The sequence below is a fragment of the Phaethon aethereus genome (assembly GCF_964289735.1).
Source record: "Phaethon aethereus genome assembly, chromosome: 7".
Taxonomy (NCBI): domain Eukaryota; kingdom Metazoa; phylum Chordata; class Aves; order Phaethontiformes; family Phaethontidae; genus Phaethon; species Phaethon aethereus.
This window is the reverse complement of record NC_138583.1, coordinates 8,490,622-8,512,467: the sequence shown is the minus strand read 5'-3', so window position 1 is coordinate 8,512,467 and position 21,846 is coordinate 8,490,622. Positions and strand designations below refer to the sequence as shown.

Genomic DNA, 21,846 nt, shown 5'->3' with positions numbered 1-21,846 from the left:
CCTCTGAAGGGCACCAACCTAAGTACACCCTTGGAGAACAGCTCTCAATGTTGAAAGGATATTGAAGGAAATATGGTACCTTTTTCTCTTCGACAAGTCAGTGGGAACTGAAGTTTAAAATGGATTTAATAGAAGAAGTTACAATATAATTAACTAGCTAATACTAAAAATCACTTTTCTGGGATGTCACAGGGGAGCGTAGGAGGAAAAGCAGCCACTACTCCAAGACTAAACAGGATGGGTTTTGCTCAAGACAGTACTAAAACTGTGCAAGATTGCAAGAGTACACAATCATCACATGAACAATGAGGCAATGACCGACACAAGCAGAGCAAGGTTCCTTAGAATTTCACCATCATGCTAGTCAATATTTTAATAAAGCAATTTTCTTTACTGTCCTCTTCATCCTCCTCGCCCATTATTCTCAATCTGCAACATATCCTCTCTACATAGTCATAACTGCATCCCAATGGCAAGGGCAGCAGAAACATGCAGTACAAGCAACTATTATTTTCCATGTATTTTATGTGAACGCTAATGTAATTCAGCTGTTGAGAGCAAGAGCTATTTGCACCAACCATCAGGCAGTACATGCAACCTAACAAAAGATTAGCAAAGTTTTGGTATTTCTTAACTGCTGAAGATGGGAGTAACAGTTTGGAGTTCGTTCTCTTCCTCCTCCTCCCTAGATTAGAAGAAAAAGGGAAAACACTTCAAATTTTTGCCTAATTTCTCAAATTATTCAGGGAAGAAAGGAACAGAATCCAAGTTAGTTTTGTCACATTCAAAAAAAAATGTTTAAAACTATTTTGAAGGATTTTTTCTGAAAATTCAAACTACAAAACTCATTTTCCTTCTTAGACATGTCAGCATCATAAAAACCTATTTAACATTATACATGTCAGAATTCAAGCATAAAACCCAAAGAAATATTTTATATTACCCTCATGCCCCAAGTTCTATGCCACTCTGCTTCTCTGGAAAAACCTAAGAAGTGCCACGAGCGGCTCAAAAAAAAAAACCCAACAAAACAACTTGGGCCAAGTCCTTGTCAAACTCCCTCAAAGAGCTAATGAAACTTTGCCTGATTAAAGATTGCGAAACCATGCTTTTCTCAGAATTAATGCATTAACATGCCAGGTCATATTTTGTCATTCTGTGAGCCATGCCAACAGGAGTACAAGTACCATTGTCAACAGCTTATCACAAAACCTAATGTATATGGGAAGTATTCACACTTCAGACAAGAGAGTGGCAAAAATAACATTCAATGGGTAATCAACCACTGGATTAGTATGTCAACTTAATTTTTACATGGTGTCAAGAGTGCTGAATTTTGAGAAACAGAGTGTGTAAGAACAGAACTCCAAGAGCTTTGGAGTAGAGGAAAAATAGCAAAGTTAAACTGATAAAAATGTAGGCCAAAACCAGAATCGACAGCAGTGGCAGGAACTTGTCTATATTGAACATTTGCCTAGAATTGAGACTCAGGTAGTCTGATCTGTATACTGCACAGGCAGGGAGTCTGGGGACTTGGCAGGTTGGTTTGTTTGGGGTTTTTTTTTTTTACTGTGTAGACTATAATTTTTCCCCAAAGTGTTAAATAATTGAAGAAAATTTAGGTTTATTATTGTTTTTCAGAGCAGCTATGATTGGATTTGTGGTCTTACACTTCACACTTGAAAGCTTATTCTGTGAAATAAGTTTTCTATTTCAACAGTAAATTATTTTTGTTATGCAAGAACAACATGGCTTTCATATTTGAACAGAGTTAGGGAGTTTTTTCCTTCCCCTGCACAACAATATGACCACAGTCTCCTCTGTTTTCCCAGCAGTGCCCCGGTTTTAAGTTAAGTAGGGGGAAAAAAAGTGGAAGAGTTTCTCATTTCTAAAATTCAAAGTCAGATCTCCTACAAGCCATAGACAGTCCCCAAACTTTCAGTACTGTAAATTGACCAGACATAAACACTACAGAGCAAAACACAGCCCTGTCACTGACCTACTAGCATAATTAACCTGGTTTTAGCTGTTGACTTTCAGTAGTACTCATAGCATTCAGGCTCAGAACTGTCATAGCAAAAGAAATAAGAACTAAAAAAGTGCATTCTACTCTTCCTGTTGCTTTTTGAAAAGCAACATAAAGAGCAGAGCCATCCTAATAACTAACAGCAAAGTAGCACAGTAATACAAAAATACTTGTAATAGCAAGTTATTTTCTTTCCTATGCCTTTACAACAATTTCTACTCCATCTGCAAAGCTTAGAAGTTATCTTAGGTAAAAGTGGAAATAGAATTTAAAAAAAGGAAAGTATTTATCTACACATAATAATTCACATGAATTTGAAAATCACTGCATTATAACAGAGAGATCTCATCTTAAAGAAAGCATATGGCAAATAAATTAGTATCTGGAAGATATAGGAGAGGTGATAATCCTTTCAGTAACAAAAATCCCCAACCTTATCCTCTGACAAGTATCAATAGAGCAACGGCACGTGATAGTACAGTATAATTTTGTCACAGAAATCAAGCAACAAGCATTAGCAAATTCCCATAGAAAGTATCTATGACATCAGAGGAAAATTTACGATGACAGAAAAGATTCTTGTAAGGAACTCACTAAAACCACACAACTGTTTCAAAGCATGGCCCCATTTCCAACACTGGGCATTAATAATGTCTCCAGATCTAAGCATCTTGCACACCCACTACCCTTTGGGGGGGGGGGAAAAACCCCACACAATACAAAAAGACACCCTAAAAGTTTAGAGCCTGACCTAACAGTCCTCTCAAGCCAATGGGGAATCTGCTGCCCTTGATGGTCTGGACAGTCAGAGTCCAGAGCCAAGTCACCCCAACAGTCCTGAGGCTACTCCAAGCCCAAGGTGCACCACACACAGTTTCGAGACTGAGAACAGTCATCTTCTTTAAGGACTCAGTGCTTCAACACTTGCAACATAGCCTACGTTACAGACCTTCCAGAATGAGTTTGGAAGCTGCCCACTTCAAGAACACACACGTCACATTTTCTCCATTTATCCTTGAGCCAACTGTTGAAAGAGAGGAAGCAAAATGCCTGGAGTACTGACACCACAGTAAGAAGTGCTGTGTTCACATCCTAGGAGGTGTCCTTCAAACACAGGTCTCACAAAACAAAGAGGTGATGGGCAGGGGGAACAGCAGCTTGCTGAGCCAAAACTTAGAGGACCCGACTGTCAGAGCAGCACTTCTGGCAGATCAGTCCTCTCAGGGTGCTAATTGCCATTCCATTTTAAAACATGAACCCTGGACAGATTTGACGGAGAAACATGAGAAACCATGGCACCCTACAATGAGAGAGATAATTGGCCAGAGAAGGTAGGATATTAAATGTTTCAAGTAGTAGCAAAAGTGGTGTTAAAAGCAGGGAGATTTCATGATTCAAAAGATACCAATTTCACAAAAAAAAAGAACAAAGGATGAAGCTTATTCACCCTTGATTAATTATAGCTTTAATTTTAGAGTTTTCAGTTTTAGTTTCAGGAGTTCTGGGTATATAGCAAAAAAAAAAAAAAAAAAAAAAGAGTAATTCACATTTATCATAGTTTCCCAATCCCTTAAAACTTACTTCTACTGGGAGAAGTGTCATTTTGCTCGTCAGACATTGTGCAATAGGCCAAAATGTGCTCTTCTTCTGCCCTGAGAACACAAGTCTTCACAGTTAAAATTCATTATGCCATTTGCATTCAGCTGGAAGAATGTCGGACCAGCCCGCTCACTCATGACACAAGGCAGCATTTGTTAGAGTAATAAACAGAAAGTGATCACATCGAATACCTAAGGGACACACGACATGGTAGCGAAGCTCCTTCACCTGACCCTGTGGCCTGGGTCTAACTGCTGCAGAAGGGGGAGGAGAGAGGAGAAAAACAACTCCCATGGCTGCCCACACCACGTTGCGATGAAGTCTTCCACAGCACCTTCTCTTTACCTGTCCCGCTGCCGGCAAAAGCGACGCTGAAGACAGTTTGACACGGGGGCCCCTTTGATGGCCCCCAAGTGACAGGGCATAAGCCAGCCCCCACCTTCCCCAGCAGCGACCTGCAGGCCTGGATCGGCAGCCAGGCGCGGACAGGGGAGACTCCAGCCCTTACCCGGGCAGGTTTTCAGCCCCCATCCCACAAGCACATCGCCACGTCGTGACCGAGGTGTGAAAAAACAGCAAGGCAGACAAGCAAAGCATGTGCAGCACACTAAATCGCTACCTGTGCCTCGAAGCACCTTATTCCTCCGGGCCCGGGCGCTCACGTGCGGTCAGGCGGCTGTTCTCCAAGCCGTTTTTGCCATCTTTTACCACAGGAGACGTACAGCAGAGACCGGGGCCGGCCGGGACGCCCGGCGGCGGCGGGGAGAGGCGGCTCGCCGCGCCCCTGCCAGCCTTCACACCTGGGCGGGCTGGCGGGAGCCGGCCCCGGGGTCGGCCCTGACCGGCGGCGACCGTTAACGGCCGCGGGAGCGCGAGCCACCCCACTCACCTCCCGCTGCGCGCGTGCCCCCCCCCTGCGCCCCAGGGCCGCCACGCGCAGTCCGGCGGGCGCTGGTCCCGCTCTGCCCGGCGGCAGCGGCGGGCAGGAGGAGGAGAGAGCAAAAGGGGCGAAAAAGCAGAAAGAGCCGCCGGTACTGGCGCCCCCGCCATCACCCCGCCCGACGGCAGCGGCGCGGGACCGAGAGCCGCGCGCTCACCTGGTCTCTGCCTCCCCGTCCCACGGGACGGGAGGAGGAGGAGGAGGAGGAGGAGGCCATGTTGCAGCGCTCCCAGGCACCTCTCCTCCCCTCGCCCAGCGCGCGGGCAGAGCCGTCCCGGGCTCACCCCCGCCGGCGGGCGGGCCTGCCCCTCGCCGCCGCCGCCCCCTCAGGTGGAGCCCATCCCCGCCGGGGCCTCGCCTCCCGCGGCGGGCGGGCACGCGCGGCTCCCGGCCGCCCGCTCCGGGGGCCGCCGCCGCCGTCCCGCCCCGTCGCTGGGCAGCGGGGCGCGGCCTGGCTGCGGCGGCCCCCGACGACGGCGGTGGCCGGGCGCTGCCCGCACCCGTGAGCGCCCCGAGGCCTCCCCCGCGGGAGAACCGGGAAGGCGGCTGCTACCAGAGGGCCGGGGAGCAACTACCTGCGCCCCGCCGGAGCCCCCCGCCGCGGCGACCAGCCTGGGAACGGCGGGTGGGGGGCTCGCCGCTCCCGCCTGCCGCAGGCCCCTCTTGAGGGGGGGCAGCTCGAGGAGCCAGCCTGAAGCCCCCCAAGCCGTCTCACTCGACGTTGCGGGCGTCCTCACGCACAGTTAACGCGTTGCCGTTGGTTTCCCACAAGCAGGGCTCCAGGCGTGGTGCATTTACTATAATGCGGATCACCTGTGAAAAGCAACAGGGCGCAGTCGGAAGCTGCTCGCACCATGAGGATTAGCTGATGCTCACTCTATAACGCCCGTGAGCCGGGGTGAGTCGGTTTTGGGGATGTCGTGGTTCCCCCCCCAGTCAAAGCTGGCGCCTATGCAAACCTCATGCAGGAGCTGCTGCATTGACCAAGCAAGTAGTTCTGCTTGTCCTTCTTCTTAGTAGTAAAAAAATATTTTAATCGATCTCATTAAAGTGTGTTTTATCACTGGACTTGAAATTGCGAAAGTATTTGTAAACCCAGTTAAGATTATTGTAGTTTTGATTTAAATGACTTCATCCCATCATCTTACTTTTCCTCCCCTCTCAAAAGCCTGTTCTGGTGCACTAACCTATTTTCCTGTTTTTGTTAGAACTTGCTTTACCAATTAGCAGTGGCTGAACACAATGAATGCTATTAAGTCCTGCTTTATCTAGAAATATTGCCAATAACAGCTTAATCCAGTTACTTTTTACTACGGTGGGCCTTAGTGCTGTAGGTGCACTTTAGAGGGTGAATCCCCAGCTGTATAAACAGGTTATAGATGTTTATACATCTTTATGACACTGTGTAATTAATTGCTTGTCACTCTCTCTGTAAAGTGTATACTTTTTTTCTTTGTATATAGAGCCAAATAAAAATATTTAACCGAAGACCTTGGCTGTGTCTCATATGGAGAAGTTTAATTCCCCAGAATGTTTTTATCCCTCTTATTTGGGATGTGACTCATTTCCTCAGCCCACTCAGAGAACCGGGAGCCGGAGGAGATGGGGAAAAAAGGGATCATAACCTCCCCGTTGGCTGAAAGAAGGCGCGAAGCAAGGCTGGTCATGTTTACCAGTGAGCAGTACCATCGCTGGCAGTGGCAATTAACAGCTCTGTGGCTGGGCCATGCACTGTTTTTACATGACTCGCACGCCATGCCATTGCTGCATACAGCCTTCCATCATTCTTTGGGAAGGAAAATTATAAAGACTTACATGGAATTTGTGGATCGTGAAATAAAATAATAACTTAAGGGAAAAAAATAATTTTTACTTGAAAAGTGTTTTGTAATTCTACTCTCACAACTGATAGGAGGAGGAATTTTTAAACAAATTCAAGTGTGATGTGTAGATGTAAATCCAGAGTCCATTTCCACAGGCTTACATACCTCACTTGTCTCATTTACACTCTCACCTGGAAGAGCATACCTTCTTTTTTTGGCAGCAGGAATGATACCCGGAGGGAAGAAAAAGTTAACTTCCCTTACTTCAGGAGAGGTTCCAGGTCAGGCTTCCCCAATGGAGGTTTGACATTTAAATGTGCTTATTGCAGTTCATTTGATCTGATGGGGCACAGCAGCAGGTGGTTTTCGTAAGATGAAAAAGGATAAACAAATAAGGAGCGCAGAGAAAACTTGAGGTAATTGGAGAAAAAGAGCATTATTTGTTGAACGGAAAAAGCTGTACCAGAAAACAGACTTTTAGCTAGCGTAACTGTCTCTACCTGAGGAAGCTCTGCTGACAGAGCTATATTGCTATGGCTGTACTGACAGGGCCTTAAATTTTGACAAAGCCTAAGGGAGTGGGGTTTGAGATTGCCTTGCTCAGCTGGAGGGCTCTGCTAACCAGCCCTCCATGTCTACCTCAAAACCAGCCTGCACCAGGGCTGGGTGCTGAACCCCAAACGTAACTCTGAACGTACCTCTCCTGCTCTCATACATCCAAACAGCAATTAAAAAGCTGTTTACTGTGCTCTGCCATTTTTCTTCTTGGTGTGTAAGCCATGCAAAAACTAAAATCAGGAAGCAGAGAGCTTTTCTTAAGGTTGGTTTTACCGGGGTCAGGAGTGAAAGCTTTGCCCAACTGAAGTTAACAGGAGTTTTGCCAATGACTTTGGTGGAGCCTGGATTTTTGCCCAGATGCTCCAGAAAAACAAAAGGCACTTTTTTTTTCTTTCTCTTTTTCTTTTTTTTTTTCCCTCCCCTAACTTGGTACATATGCCCTGTTCACCTTTCTTGTTTAATTACAATTATTAAAATAAAATCCAGGTTGGGTGTTTGTAGGTATTCCTCTAGAGGTTTGTATGTAACCGGCTGTGTGTCCACAATAAAGGAAGAGCTCAGGTGACAGTGAAACGTTCCCTACTGTGGGACAGGAGTTCGGCAAAGCCAGAGCTGAGAGCAGGTTTCAGACCTTACATCCAGGTATGGCACGTCTCAGCCTCTGGAGGCCAACCCCAGTGCGCTGGCCAGGGACTCTGGCATCCCTCTGCTCCCTCCCACACACTCCCTGTGCTCCATGCTCGCTTTTCTTCATGCGCCTCTGCAAAGTTCATGGTAAAACTTCCCCTGATTCTAAGTTCAGCCAGGGTTTCCTCCAGGAAGATACAAGCTCATGAATAACCACCCCACTGACATTTCCTTCTAGCTACAATTTCATTATTTGAAATGAAGGGATGGTTTATGATACTTTACTTTATTATCATAATCATATAAATGTTCAGGGTTTTTAGGTAAAGTGGTTTAGTGCATGCCACACCCTATGCTACAAAAAATGATACTTAAAAATAATTTGAACCTAAATTCAAGTATTTTAAATGCATTTTAAATATTTATATTCACACTTTCAGGAGACACTGATGACAATTCTTTCTTAGCAGCTTTCATCCTTTTGCTTTGTTTTCAAACAGTTCTCAGATTTTTTTGCTTTGTGGCATCCTGTCAAAATGCTAATATGCAATAAGAGCAGCAGAGGCATTCTCCATGTTTCTTGATAGTGGGAACTGTCCTGCATAGCAAGAGGCATTTAACAGGTTAAATGCATCAGCTGAGCTGTGCATTAAAGAGATACCATCCCTCTAATATTATCTTGCTTTCCTAAATGCTACTAAATCTCTCCTACTGTACTTTTGCATTGTCATACTAACAAAATAACCTTTTGTTTTTAATAAATGTTAAAAGAAGGCAATCAATGTTTGTATTTATCTGCTTCTGAGTACAGTGAACACAACCTATTTCAGATACCCTCATTGGTATTCACAAACCAGTTGATCTTTTTTAATAACTTCATTATGTAAAGGACAGACATACTTTCTCTCTTGCTTACAGCGATGCTATTGCTGAGGAGAATATGATTAATATAGGAAAGACAAAATGATATTGACTCTTGCAGCTGCCCTCTACTCAGCATAGGAGGAGTTGTTCAGAGTATTACACTGGGTTCTTAGCCATGAATACAACTGTAATACTATAATCCAAGCTTGGCATTGTAGGTCTGATCCTATATGCCTTGCACAAATAGCATTGCAGTTCAAGCAAGTGGAAGTTTTGGATGCCGAAGAGGTTTTAATATACATGCCCTTTGCCCATTTATATAAATAAAATGGTAAACCTCTTATTATCAAGGTAGACCTGGATTCCTTTGCTGTTTGCCTTTGAGTTTTCCCTGGGTTTTGCACTTGGATCCATGTTTTTCTGTAAAAGGGAGCAGCAGTCCTAGGGATTCCCACATCTGCACATCTCTGTCCATCCATGACTCAGTTGTCAGCAGGCTCATTCCTTCAAGCACGACAGTAAATCCCTTGAAACACAAAAGTCAATACAAATGTAGTTCTATCACTCATCTCAAGCAGTATCATTAGCTACTGCCATGTCTAAAGCAACGACCAACCCAAGATAAGCACTGTCCAGTCAGAAAGACGACATGATTTAACATGATTTACACAGACAACAGCAAGAGGGAGGAAAACGCTAGGTAAGCAGAACTGTGAGACTGATACTTGGCAAATTAATGCCATGACAGGTCTATACTTACACGTACCCTGCCTTATAAGCAAGCTAGCTAGAGCTTACTGTTACACAGCGAGGGACAGAGAAAGTAAGCATGGAGAGTGTGGGCATGGGGCACGTAGCACCTCTGTCGGTGTACATAGAGTTACGCCGTGCACAACTGTGCTGTGAGGTGACAGGGACAAGCCGAAATTGGCATAAGCTGCTTTAAGTCCATACCCACCGTCACAGCTGCTGAGCACTCTCAGCACACGCTCAGGGCAAGGCAACTTCCAGTGTTCTCAGAAGAAACCACTGCACACAACAGCATTCTCCGTTGCTATAAGGTGTTGGTACAGTCCACCGAAGATGGAGACCACTTGTTCGAGCTGCTTACCCGTGATTAAGCCAGCATAATTAGTGCACTGAAGCAGGAGTCACAAGAGCAGGCAGGAAGGCAGGGGCAGTTCTGCGGGGCTGCAAGCGCAACGGCAATCAGACAGATCCCAAAGCCATCCAACAGAAATGACTGTACGAGCACAACTAAGAAAATATTGTGTATATTTAAACTAAAGCTGGTTAAAATCAGAAAAAAAGAAAATGTCGGTTTCGAGAAAATGCACATCAGTAGATTCAGTAATTTCAGACACAGTATATTTTATATATAAACATAATCTGTATATATTTTAATATAATTTATACTAATTTATAGTACCAAATGTTCATGATACTGCTAACACCCTCTCCCCCCAAGTTAACTAAGGTTACCATATGTCTGGGAAACCCCAGGCATGTTTTCTTTTTATCTGAAGGAAAAGCTGGACTTTGGCCACCTTCCTAAGGTGTCTGGGCAAGGATTAGTCCAGCAGAGTCAGCAGCAGTAGCTCCGGTCCTGTGCTGGCTGTAGAAAGCAATCCCCCCAAGTTGTTGAGCGCGCACAGGCTGACGGTGCTGCCTGTGCAGACTCAGGCCCAAGGGGCTCACACGTGTTTGCCCGCGCTGTGCAGCCACTCCACGTGCATTACTGAACCTGGGCTCTGCTGGACGTGTTATACACACAGGGAAGAGTTTCTCTGTGGCTGTGCAGGGCAGAGCACACTGGACTGTTTTCCTATGAATTGCTCAGGATGTGAGGCTGTATTTCCATCTGGGATTTCCCAGAAATACAAAAGCCTTGTTCTAGGCAGGTAAACCTCCAGCAAATGCTGGGAGTACACGATTCAAGGTAAACAGAAACCTGCAAGCATGCGCACCATATGCCACAAAAATTCCCCAGGAGGAAGGAGAAAATGGAGGATTTTTACCCCTGAAACGTATGCGTGTTGGTGGGGAGGAGCTGGACGAGCAGGATCTCGCCTTGGTCATGGGCTAGGGAAGAGAAGTAGGAAGAGCACCATAACCAGTCCTGCCTGCTGGAATCCCCCTCTCAAAGAAATGCTTTTAGGGGAGAAGGTGTATGTTTTTGTATACAGCAGCCTGCCCTGCTTACATTTAAGAGGAGCAGCAATCCCATCCTTCAAGGATGTTGTAAACCAGTGCAAGGAAGTAATTAAAAAATGCAGTTACTTCAGCAATGTGGAGTGATGCTTGCACCTCACTCCTGCAGGGGCTGTAGGTTTCCACAGGAGCGTGTTGCCTGGGACTGCCGGTGCCAATGAGAATCGGGTGCCAGAGTAGGTCAGCAGCATTGCAGAACCCACAGTGAAACTATCCTGTAGGGGAAAGACCTATAAAACTGAAAACGCATTTCCTTTGCAAATCTATTTGGCATTGAAATTTCTAAGTAACACAGTTTTGCGATGTTTGGAATAGCATTTTCCCAGGCTTTTTTTTTCATCTGAGTGTATTGCATTACTACTTCCCCAGGTACCAATGGAGTGAGGCTGCAACTGCTGTGGCTCTCCCCGAGCAAAGCCCGCGGGTGCCTCTCTAGTTACATCCCCAACCCTTCTTTCGGCAGCTGTTACAGCACAGGGACTAATTGTTCTTAATCTGGGAGCAGTGATACAGAACTTTAATTTGACTACGGGCATGTGTCTCAGCTTCTGGGGAATTAAGCTACCCAATGACCTTTTATTAATGAGTGTACTTTAAAAACAGCTCCAAAAGTCACAGCAGTACTTCACAGATCAGCACCCTTGCAAGCCAGAAATAATGAATTTATGCTTTGGCTGACCACACCATCTAAATCGAAAAGATTTGCTTGATTCAAAGGAGCAGCTGCAGCCACAAGCCCAGCTTGATCCAAATATGATTATATTCCCCATACCATGCAAACAGCCTAATGTGTTATTTGAGCAACGATCAGTTCAACCATTAGAGCCGTCGCAGCTCAACCCCTTCCGCGACGGCCCTCGTATCTCACCGTTTGGGCCAGAAGGCTTTAGACTACTGGGAACCACCCGCCCGCGCCACAAGTCCTGCCTCCCCTCGCACCGGACGCGAACCAAGCTGACGCCCGGCGCATCCTCAGCTTGCCGCGCCCGCCCGCGCCGATTCTACCGCGGAGGCAGAAGCCGCCTTTCGGCCTCGCTTTGGCGCCGCCGGAGTGGCGCGCGCTGATTGGCCGCTTTGAATGATCCCAGCGCGGCCCCATTGGCGGAGTGCGGCGGCAGCGGCGCGCGGCTGGTTCGAATGCACCGTGCCCGCCCCTGAGCGAGCCCGGGGACGTCCTTGCGGCGCGGAGCGGGCTCGGCGGCGGCTCCGGTGAGGGGGAGCGGGGGCCGGCGGAGCGCTGACGGGAAGGTACGGGGACCTCAGCGCGGGCAGGCCGGCGCTGGCCCTGCGGAGGGGCTGGGGAGCCGCTTTTCCGTGGTCGTTAGTGCGCGTGGCGGCGTAACGGCCGCTGGGGGCGGGGGGGGGATGGCAGGTAGTTCTCCTTCCCTTCTCGCGCCGGGTGGCGGGCCGGGCCCGCCGCTCCCGGCCCGGCGTCTGCTGAGACCAGCGCTCGCCCCGCCGGCCGGGCGGCAGAGGGGGCACCGCTCCTCGGCGGGGCGGGGTACTGCGGCACGCCGCGGGCCTCCATCCCTTCCCGGATGGGGCAAGACCGCCCGCGGGGAGGGAGGGAGGGAGGCAGGTGGGCAGTGTGCCCGCCCCTCCCGCTGGTACTCGGGGCTTCTCCCGTCGCTCGAGCCCCGCGGTGCGGGCGGTGGCGAGGGGACGCGACCTGTGACAGAGGGGCGGGAGCTGGGCCGAAAGGAGCTGCGCACTCCCGGCCTCGGCTGCCGTTAGTTAGCGGGCTGGGGGCGAGCGCTCGCTGCTCTTTCCGCGCTGGCTCCCAAACGCGGAGACCTCCCCTGGAGCTGCCGGTAAGGGCGAACCCGCTCGTTACCTCGTGTGGCACTTCTGAACCTGGCGTTAGAGCTCAGCTGTGCCGGATGGAGGAGGTGAAGAGCAGCATGGAAGGTCTCGCCAGGTGCTAATGCCTCCTAGTACCTGTGCCCGGTAAGGCAGTTGTGGTTTGTAGCTCTGTGCCGTGTACCTATCAAACGATACGGGGCTGGTGTTCCCCTGTGCTGCGAACACCAAACCCTGTGGTTTTTAGATAGTAGGGTTCCTGCTAATGAGTAACTAATGAGTAGAGTGTGTTTTTTCAGTTGCTTGGAGGAGCTTTCTTCACAAAAGCATCTTTCTCCTTTGAGTTGGTGCCTAATCATACTTTGGGATGTAGTTTTTTTCTAGTTGGAACCCTGATTAAAAGCCTATGTTTTTGTTGATGTGAATGGTAAGTGTTCCACACTGCATTCTAATTATTTAAGACAGAAGTAGCTTCCAAAGATCTGGCATAATTTCAGTGCCTTGGCTGTGTTCAGGACAGCAACTGTTTACCCTCATGTGGTTTTTTTCTGTTCATTTCAGGAATAACCATAGCAATGGATGATTACACAAAAATAGAGAAGATTGGGGAAGGTAAGTATGGAGAACCATGAGCCTCATAATGCTCCACAGTTAGTCACAGAAGTGTCATAGAAGCTCTGTGCACTCTGGCTATTAGAGTGACTACTGAGATTCAACTAACCAGCAAAATAAGCCCATGGTTAACTGTGGTAATCATCCCTATATGCAAAAGCTTTCAGACTGCCCTTCTTTTGAAGATGACATTGTCTATCTGAAACAGCTGATTAGTGTTGAGAAGCATCTGCCTCCATACTGATGGCTAATGGTGTAATTTTCTTCCAAGGGGGAAATGTTCTGAGGCCTGAAACTGGCTTTTCAATTTAGGAAGCCCCTCCATTCCTTTGTATGTGAACTCATGTACCAGTTGCTCCTGAAGTTGTACTGCATGGTATATTTGTTTTGCTTCGACCTGCTGGTCGGGAGTACTGGTTTGTGGATTGTTCTACTTGGATTATATCTGGTCACTATACTTGCCAAGGGAAAGAGCAGATTGTAAACATCTGTGGAGATGTGAATTTTAACAATTAATTTACTATAAGGCACTAAGATGATTGCTTCAATGCAGTTGTTAGTCACAACTCCCTTTCACTGGAAATCCAACCTATGTCAAGTGGAGAAGACTGTGTATTTTATAATGCTTTAGCCTGATGTAGATTTGAGAATTTGCAGTATGTTATTCTGAGAAGGTGTTCTCTAAGGTAATTGCAAAATGTATGGGCTTGGATCTTGCAACAAAGCTTTGTAACTGAAGCCTTGTGCGTGAATCTTTCTTCCTGAAAGAAATGAGCTTGTTTGAGCTTAATCTGCAGGATTAATGCTTCAAGAAGGGTGAAAAGACAATACTTAAGCTGTCTGGGTTTGAGGGTTCTAATTCTGTGAACACTAATGATTAAAATAGATTATTGATTTGAGATTTACTACTGGTTCCAATTTTAGCTTCTGCTGAGACCTACAGCACTACTCTCTCTCCTGCACTGAGGATTGTGCTAGAGGTATTTCTATAGATTTGGCCAATGGATGGATAGATCTGTTTGCAGAAGGAATGCTAGTTTTTTTGCAGCTAAACCCTTAATCTTTTAATATGATGTATCAATGGCAAAATCATAACTCCTCGGGGATGAAGAGGTATAGTGATCTTGCCTGAAAGTTAATCAACCTGAAACTCAAACAGTATTTGATTTTACAACTATATCTTCCAAATATTCAAGTTTCACACTTAGGCTACTGAGTACCCTGTCCTAACAAATGATACTGTTTATGGGTGGCATGCTTTAAATGAACAAAACTATTGCACGGTTAAACTGCCAAAACTTGGTAGTAGTTCGTAATCAAGCAAAATAATTTAAAAAATACTTGATTGCAAGGACTCTTGCCTATGTTAGCAATTCTTATTTCCTATGACTTATCTGTACCTGAAGCTGTCTCTTCCTGTACGTGTTTCACTGTCTTTTTGTTCAGGTACCTATGGTGTTGTGTATAAAGGTCGGCACAAAACCACAGGCCAAGTGGTTGCAATGAAGAAAATACGTCTAGAAAGTGAGGAGGAAGGTGTTCCAAGTACTGCTATCCGAGAAATTTCTTTATTAAAAGAGCTGCATCATCCCAATATAGTCTGGTATGGATATACTGGTATTTAGCTAAACTCTTTGAAGGGCGCTAGATCGCTTCAGATAAGAAATTATTTTTCCACCATTCTAGTGAGGTGACAGCTACCCTGCTTAATACAGTGTCTGCATTGCAGCAAATAGCTGTAGTCCCAAATCCTGTGTTTATACCAGTTTGCTAATTAAAACTTCCACATGCTGCCTTTTCCCATTCTAGGAATCTAACAAGTTCTTGTTGATTTTGTAATTCATGTAAATTACCTTCAGAGTGGTTATTGTCAGAAAGGAGACAATGTACCTCATGAAAACTGGTTGAAGCTGTTACTTTACTCAGCCTCAGAACTCTATTTGCCACCTTGGAATAGACCATTTGACCTCAGTGATCTTATGTGAGCCTCTGTCATCCATCACTTCTTGCTGTTTTGTAGCAGAGATTTATATGTTGTGTTATGATGCTGTCATAGCTGGCACATCTGAGCTATAAGTGAAACTTCTACCAGTGACTACTTGACATGCAGAATTGATTGCAGCTATTGTCTTCCCCACAAAATAGTTACTTGCTCTTGGATGCAGCAAAACACTTTATCTCTAACGCGCCTTAAAAACTGGCCAAGGTCCAGCTATGCAGTGTCTCTATGTATGCTTGGGTTTAGGAACCCTTATAAACTATTTAAGGATGAAGGAGATACTTAATAAACCTGTGCAAATCCTGTTGTGCCTATGAGGTTCCTATTATAATAACCACTTAAACCCTCCCAGTAATTCAGGCTGTGCTGTAATAAGCCAGTTTCAAAAGGAAGCTAGGTACCAACACCCACAATCTTTTTTTTAAAGGCAACAATATTTTTTCCTCAGACTTCCTGTGTCTGATAGTAGGCATAAGGGAATGTAAGTTTAAGAGGAAGCATACAGAGTGTTTATCTCAGTCTGACACTATTTCAGATATACTTGATTTTCTAGATGACAGTGTAACTCAGTCTGTTGATCTTTGAAGACTGCAAAATTTTTAAGGCTTTTGTATCAGGAACCTGGAAATGTCAGCTTGTATCCCGGCTAAGAGGGGAAATGTAGCCATGAGTCCATGCATTTTGCAATGGCGTTGATTGTATACTCAATTTTTAGTCTTCAGGATGTTCTCATGCAGGATTCAAGACTGTACCTTGTCTTTGAATTCCTTTCCATGGATCTCAAGAAATACTTGGATACTATTCCATCTGGCCAATATTTGGATCGTTCACGTGTTAAGGTAATGATGACAATTTCTTAATATAATAAGATAGAAATTAATCTAAAGAAGATGACCTACAAAGCTAGAAGCAGCCCTTATTTTCAGTATAGTAAACTCCTTGAGGAGAAATGAAAGGTTAAAGAAGCTGTTGATAAGAAGATGAATGTGAGTTTTGCTCTCAAATGCCACTTCAAATTCTTTCAATTACTGAAATTAAGCTGCCTTAAACTAAGCTTCAGTAAAGAATTAATTTGTATGGCTTTATGGTTGATATTAACTCAATATCTGCAATGATTTGGATCTCCATTTTCTACTATTATGGGGAGAGCTAATGTAAGAGAGCAGCTTTATGTTGCAGAACACTAAAAGTTACTTGATTCTTATTACTTATTTATGTATCCTTATTTATCCTTATTATTAAGGATAAGGTTACTTATTTATCCTTCTTTTTTTTCCCTCCCACTTCATCCTCTCCACAGAGTTACTTGTATCAAATCTTGCAAGGTATTGTCTTCTGTCATTCAAGAAGAGTGTTGCACAGAGACTTAAAACCTCAGAATCTCTTAATAGATGACAAGGGAGTGATTAAACTGGCAGACTTTGGCTTGGCTCGTGCCTTTGGAATTCCAGTGCGGGTATACACTCATGAAGTGAGTGAGTTGGAACATCCTCTTGGTGATTTGGACAATGCTTACTAGCTTCCTGGTAGTACTGAATATGAAACAGCTAAAAAAGAATCATGGAGCTTTTGAAGTCATAACCTAACAGTATCAAAAAAGTTATATTTCTGTTTTGTTTTACTCAATGGCTTTCCATCTCCCTGACTCTGCTTTTACTCTAAGGTTCCAAAGCATCTTATGAATCTCACTACTACCTTGACAATGAATCAGATGGGACAGAACTTGTTGCTCACTGTCTCATAAGGGCATTTTTGCTTCGCAAACTACTAGAGTTTCTTGAGGGTTTTAGTGGCTAGATGCTAAAGGCTTCCCACTCTTTGGGAAGTAGAGTGGCAATGGCTTTGCTGGCAGTAGAAACTACTGCAGTGGAGTTCATTATGCTTATCTGTAAACAAAGTTTGAAACTAGTGTTTTTACTAAAACTTTTAGCACTGGCTATTATTTTAACCAAAAAAACCACCTGTGAATGCTGCTTAATAATGAATGAGCCATTGTGCTTGTGGTCAATTGGAGGACCTGATTCTACAACCTTACCAAAAAATTTTCCTTGTTCAATAGGTAGTGACACTCTGGTACAGGTCTCCAGAGGTGTTGCTTGGATCTGCACGTTACTCTACTCCTGTAGATATATGGAGCATAGGTACCATATTTGCTGAGCTGGCAACTAAAAAGCCCCTTTTCCATGGGGACTCGGAGATTGACCAGCTCTTCAGAATCTTCAGGTATGTCAGGCTGAACCTTTCCTTGCTATTTGTGCAGCATTGCACAACAGTGCTGTGCACTTACTAAAATCATAGTAATGCATACAGGTTTTGGACTAAACTGCTCAGTATTTTGCTTATGCTTGCATAGAGCTTTAGGTACCCCCAACAATGAGGTATGGCCTGAAGTGGAATCCCTGCAAGATTATAAAAACACATTCCCAAAATGGAAACCTGGCAGCCTGGGAACACATGTCAAAAACTTAGATGAAGATGGACTGGATCTGCTATCTGTAAGTAGTCTTTCTTAAACTGCTGATTAAGAAACCAAACAGATCATTTCAAATCCTCTGGAATACATAAAGCTATACTAATCAGTCTTGGCTAGAATGAAGATATGGAGATCTTCAAGCTATCAGCAGTGGTATGAGTGGCTGTTCTTTGTAGAACTGACATCTTGTGTGGTATTCGCTTCTTTCATAAATAATAGATGACTACTTTTTCTAATTAAGCAATTAAGCCTCAGCTTTTTTATACTAATAAGTCAGGTACAACTGGAAAGGGAGAATGGGCTTTTACAAACAGGTGAAGTGAAGGTTCCTGCCCACAAACTGTAGCTGTCAATTTCCTGGTGCCAGCACTAGTTATGATGTGACTGTATAATTGCTGATCCAGATGGAAATGTTTTTCTTTTATGGTAGCATGTGGATTAATCTTGGTGGGCTCATCTTGTTTATTCAGTTAAAAACCACCATGAAAGCTTAACCAACGATGGAAATGGATGAATGTATTGATTAGCTGTGGAACTGGGGCTTAGTTTAAGTCAGTCTGTAGTGTCTGTCTCAATTGCTTTTAAATTTTGAATTTTTTTTGGCTGTGGTGGATTAACTTTTAATTGGTATATATTGTGTCTAGTGTGAGTTTACTTTTTAGTTCTGTGGCTATGCAGTGGAAGTACCATGCTAAGCTTTTATTTGACAAGCTCTTCATCAGGCTTTTCTTGGTGCTCTTCTAGCTCATGTACTGCCGCTGTGGACTCATTTAGATCACGTTGGGTGTGATCTTAGATGCACCTATGTATAAGAATGTACCTGGGTGACTTATCCTAAAGCTGCATTTATACAGTGCAGACTTGCATACAGGGGGTGTAGGGTGGATCTTAAGATAAGCTGGAACTTCAGAACCATCTTGGTACAAGGGGAACCTTATACAGCAATTAGCTGTGCAGCTGGCTCATGTTCTAAAGCAGGCGAAGTAGTTTGTTACCTATATTAGTATAGCTATGGTAAAATATACCCAAGAAGCTCAACTAACCACAATTTCTCACAATTTTTCTTTGAGAACAGACCCACAGTTCAGACTGACAACCTGAACAATATTTGTTAAACATGTAGTTGTTTTGGGTAGCTCTCTGAACTTTGTAGCAGTATGGTTTTACAGAGATAATGGACTTAAGCTGAGAAGAATTCCTTTGTGTCCACTGACGGCATCATTAAGTCAGTTTGAAGTGGAATTGTTACTGATTGGAATTGTTACTGATTGTATTTACAAACTAAAAATCAGTTGAACAGGCAAGTGAATGTTGTTTATAGTCACATAACTGGCCTGCTAAGTACTCATCTGAGCTTAGTTGTGGCTTCCCTGTGTAAAACCAATGTTTGGAGTGCTGCTAACAAAGGCAAAAGTAATTGTTAGTTCCTCAAATGGTGTTAACACAATGCTAGTCTCAAAGCATATTAAATTCTGTGAAATCTGGTATAGTTTTGCCTTAAATTAGTGTTGAAATTTCAGCTTCCTCTAATGCCTGGTGATGGTGGTACAGCTGAATTCTGAAGTGTCTAGAATCCACTTAAGTTTCCTATGGCACTTCTAAGCCTGAAGCAGTGATATAACTCTAAAGGCAACAAAAGTGTTTCATTCTAGAGCAGAAGCTCAGATATGTCAATGAAAATGTTCATTTCCTCTATAGACTATTGCAGATGGTAGTATGTAAAATAGCTATCTTTGAAAAGGGGCTACATATTTTTGTGTTAAGAACAATTGCTTGAGTGAGATTGTAAACTATAGACTTTCAAAAGCTAAATGACTTCTGTGGCCAGTGTTTCAAAGCACTTAATGGCCATCATCAAAAATTTTGATTATCAGACCCTAAGCTTCAGGAAAAACGATGTTCCAGACTGCTCGGAGAAGAAATGGTCACTTAATCTATCATCTGAAGTCCGGTAGTCTCAATGTCACAGCATCCCATTTTCAGAGAAATTTGCCTTTTTTGTCTGAGTCAATTTTAAGAGAACCTTTGATATCAGTATTAGCTATAGGGTACTGTTGTTCTGAGGTATAGCTAATGGGAACCTGTCACTTAACCTTGTATGTCCAATTTTACCTTAAATATAGAGATAGTGTTGCATTTGGCAGGTGTTCAGAGAATATAAATGCAAATTCAGTGGTTTAAATCAACTTGGAAGATTCCCTGTAGGATGAAGTCTAAAGATAGTTAAATGTCATGACTGAATGCTGGGCAGAGTAATACTGGTTAAGGTGTGTGGTTTTTTTTTTCTGGAAGATAAATTTGTTGTGGGGATGGGGGAGAAGCAACTGGTAGAATCCTGATTAATTTGAAACATGCTTTCCTTTAAGGAAAAACGAAAGCAAAAAGACTTTGCAGAGACTTTGCTAGCTTTACATCTAGAAAACAGTTAAATCCTTCATTCCTTTCCTCTTTTGGCCCCTGGCTGTATGATATAAGCTGTAGGTGTGTTTTAAAAACTACTAGCAAAACAAATCTCTTGCCTATTCTAAAAAGTTCTGGGGGCTATTTTAGTGGCTTGGTATTGCCTCTATTTGCTCTCATCAACTTTATTGAAGTCTTCAGTTGAAATAACATTGCAAAGAAACTTAAGTTTTCAAACTAGGTTTCTTCAGTTCTACCTGCTTGTATACTACTTTCCTGTTTGGATTCTGTAATGGAGTGATCACTTGCTTATATTTTAAAGGTAAACAGCAGAAGCAATTTGACATCAGTTTCCTCAATGTTAGCTTAACAAAACAAGCATAGGACAACTTGTCCTTGTAAGCATTTTGGGCTTTAACAGCCTAAAGCTTATTAATTTCCCTTAGCTGGGAAGCTGAGACTAGTTGATGCCTGGTTCTGGATTTAGTTCAGTGCATATGGTACCCTGATACATGCATGGGCTTGGTTATTGAATGGGAGAATAAACATTTCGTTGTGTTCTGGGATGTTGTACATTACTACTGACTTGTAGGTGGCAATGACCTCTCCCTTTAAGAGAAATCATGGAACATAGGGGAAAACTTATATTTATGGTTACTTGGTTATTACTGTGGTTAAATATCTACCTATTTAACATGATTTTAGTTCCCATTTCATGAGGGAGTAATGTGTTCCCTTTTTCTTACAGAAAATGTTAATTTATGATCCTGCAAAAAGAATTTCTGGCAAAATGGCCTTGAACCATCCATATTTTGATGACTTGGACAAATCTACTCTTCCTGCTAATCTGATTAAGAAATAATAGACCTTTGGACTAAATCAACCAGAGTGAAATAATTGTGATTACTTTTACTATTAAGTCTGTCTAACTTGTATGTCTATCTGCTCTAAAACTGGCTGTGTTTTAGTTTGTTTTGGTTTAAGTGTTATCTGAATGTAAATATTAACCTAATAGTGCTGAGTTCAAATACAATGCAAATATCGCTGCCATTAATGCAGTGAACTTTCTATAAATAAAGCTTTAAATCCTGTGAAGGACTGAACTTATTTCTGGACTGTGGGTGCTCTACAAAAGGACTCAGTTTTCTTTGGAATGTGCTGGTAAGGTACCACTGGTCTAAAAAAGGCAGGTAAACTAAACTACTAAATTGCTGCTCTTGATGTAATAGGAAAATACAATAGGAAATTCCTCTGAAGTTTGAGCAGTTTCAGCATAATGTCAGTTTAAAATTTTACTTGAGCATGGCAATCAATGTGCCAAAAGACATGTAAATAAGATTTTTGAACTGAAGAACTGCAGATTACTACTAAAGCCAAATAAATGGCCAAACTCATTCTAGGGTTTGAAGTTTTTGAAGGTATTTGCGAATCAGTGTTTGGAAAAATCCTTGCTCTGTATGCTTTTCTGTTATCTTGAAGGCCCAAGAATTTACTTAGACATTGGCATGTTAACTTGTGAATCGGCATAGTTCTAGCTCCTGGACCAGTTAAGGTATGATGTCTTAAATTTTACATGGATTCTCTATATACCCATGTGTAACTGCTTAACAGAGCCTCTTCCAACTGCTAATAGTATTACAGTTCCTGATTCTTATTAAAGGTAGAGCCCCCTGGGTTGTGCTTGAATTTGTAAACCAGTTTGTCTTCATATAGGAGTAGTCAAGTAAATGTTGACTTAACATGAGTGCTAGGAATTGCACTTGTAGACTGAGATGCTACATGTCTATAGACTCTTCCATGATTAAAGCAGGAGCTTTCTAAAGTTCCCCAGCATTTAACTTTATAGGTGAGAGTATTGTAAAAAGTTCAAACAGTTAACAAAGGTATATACTAATAGTTGATTGTATGTTAGTC

At 43.6% G+C, this 21,846-nt stretch overlaps 1 protein-coding gene across 1 annotated transcript; it reads left to right on the top strand.

The window, feature by feature from the left end:
* Nucleotides 1-6,546: 6,546 nt before the first annotated feature.
* CDK1 (cyclin dependent kinase 1) lies at nt 6,547-20,794 on the top strand (the record flags this gene model as incomplete). Its single annotated transcript, XM_082001884.1, has 8 exons — nt 6,547-6,669; nt 13,010-13,060; nt 14,507-14,663; nt 15,775-15,898; nt 16,360-16,530; nt 17,119-17,282; nt 17,413-17,554; nt 20,681-20,794. The coding sequence occupies exons 1-8, from the start codon at nt 6,615-6,617 to the stop codon at nt 20,792-20,794; spliced, it is 978 nt and encodes a 325-aa protein (XP_081858010.1). The 5' UTR covers nt 6,547-6,614.
* Between the last annotated feature and the right edge of the window lie 1,052 nt (nt 20,795-21,846).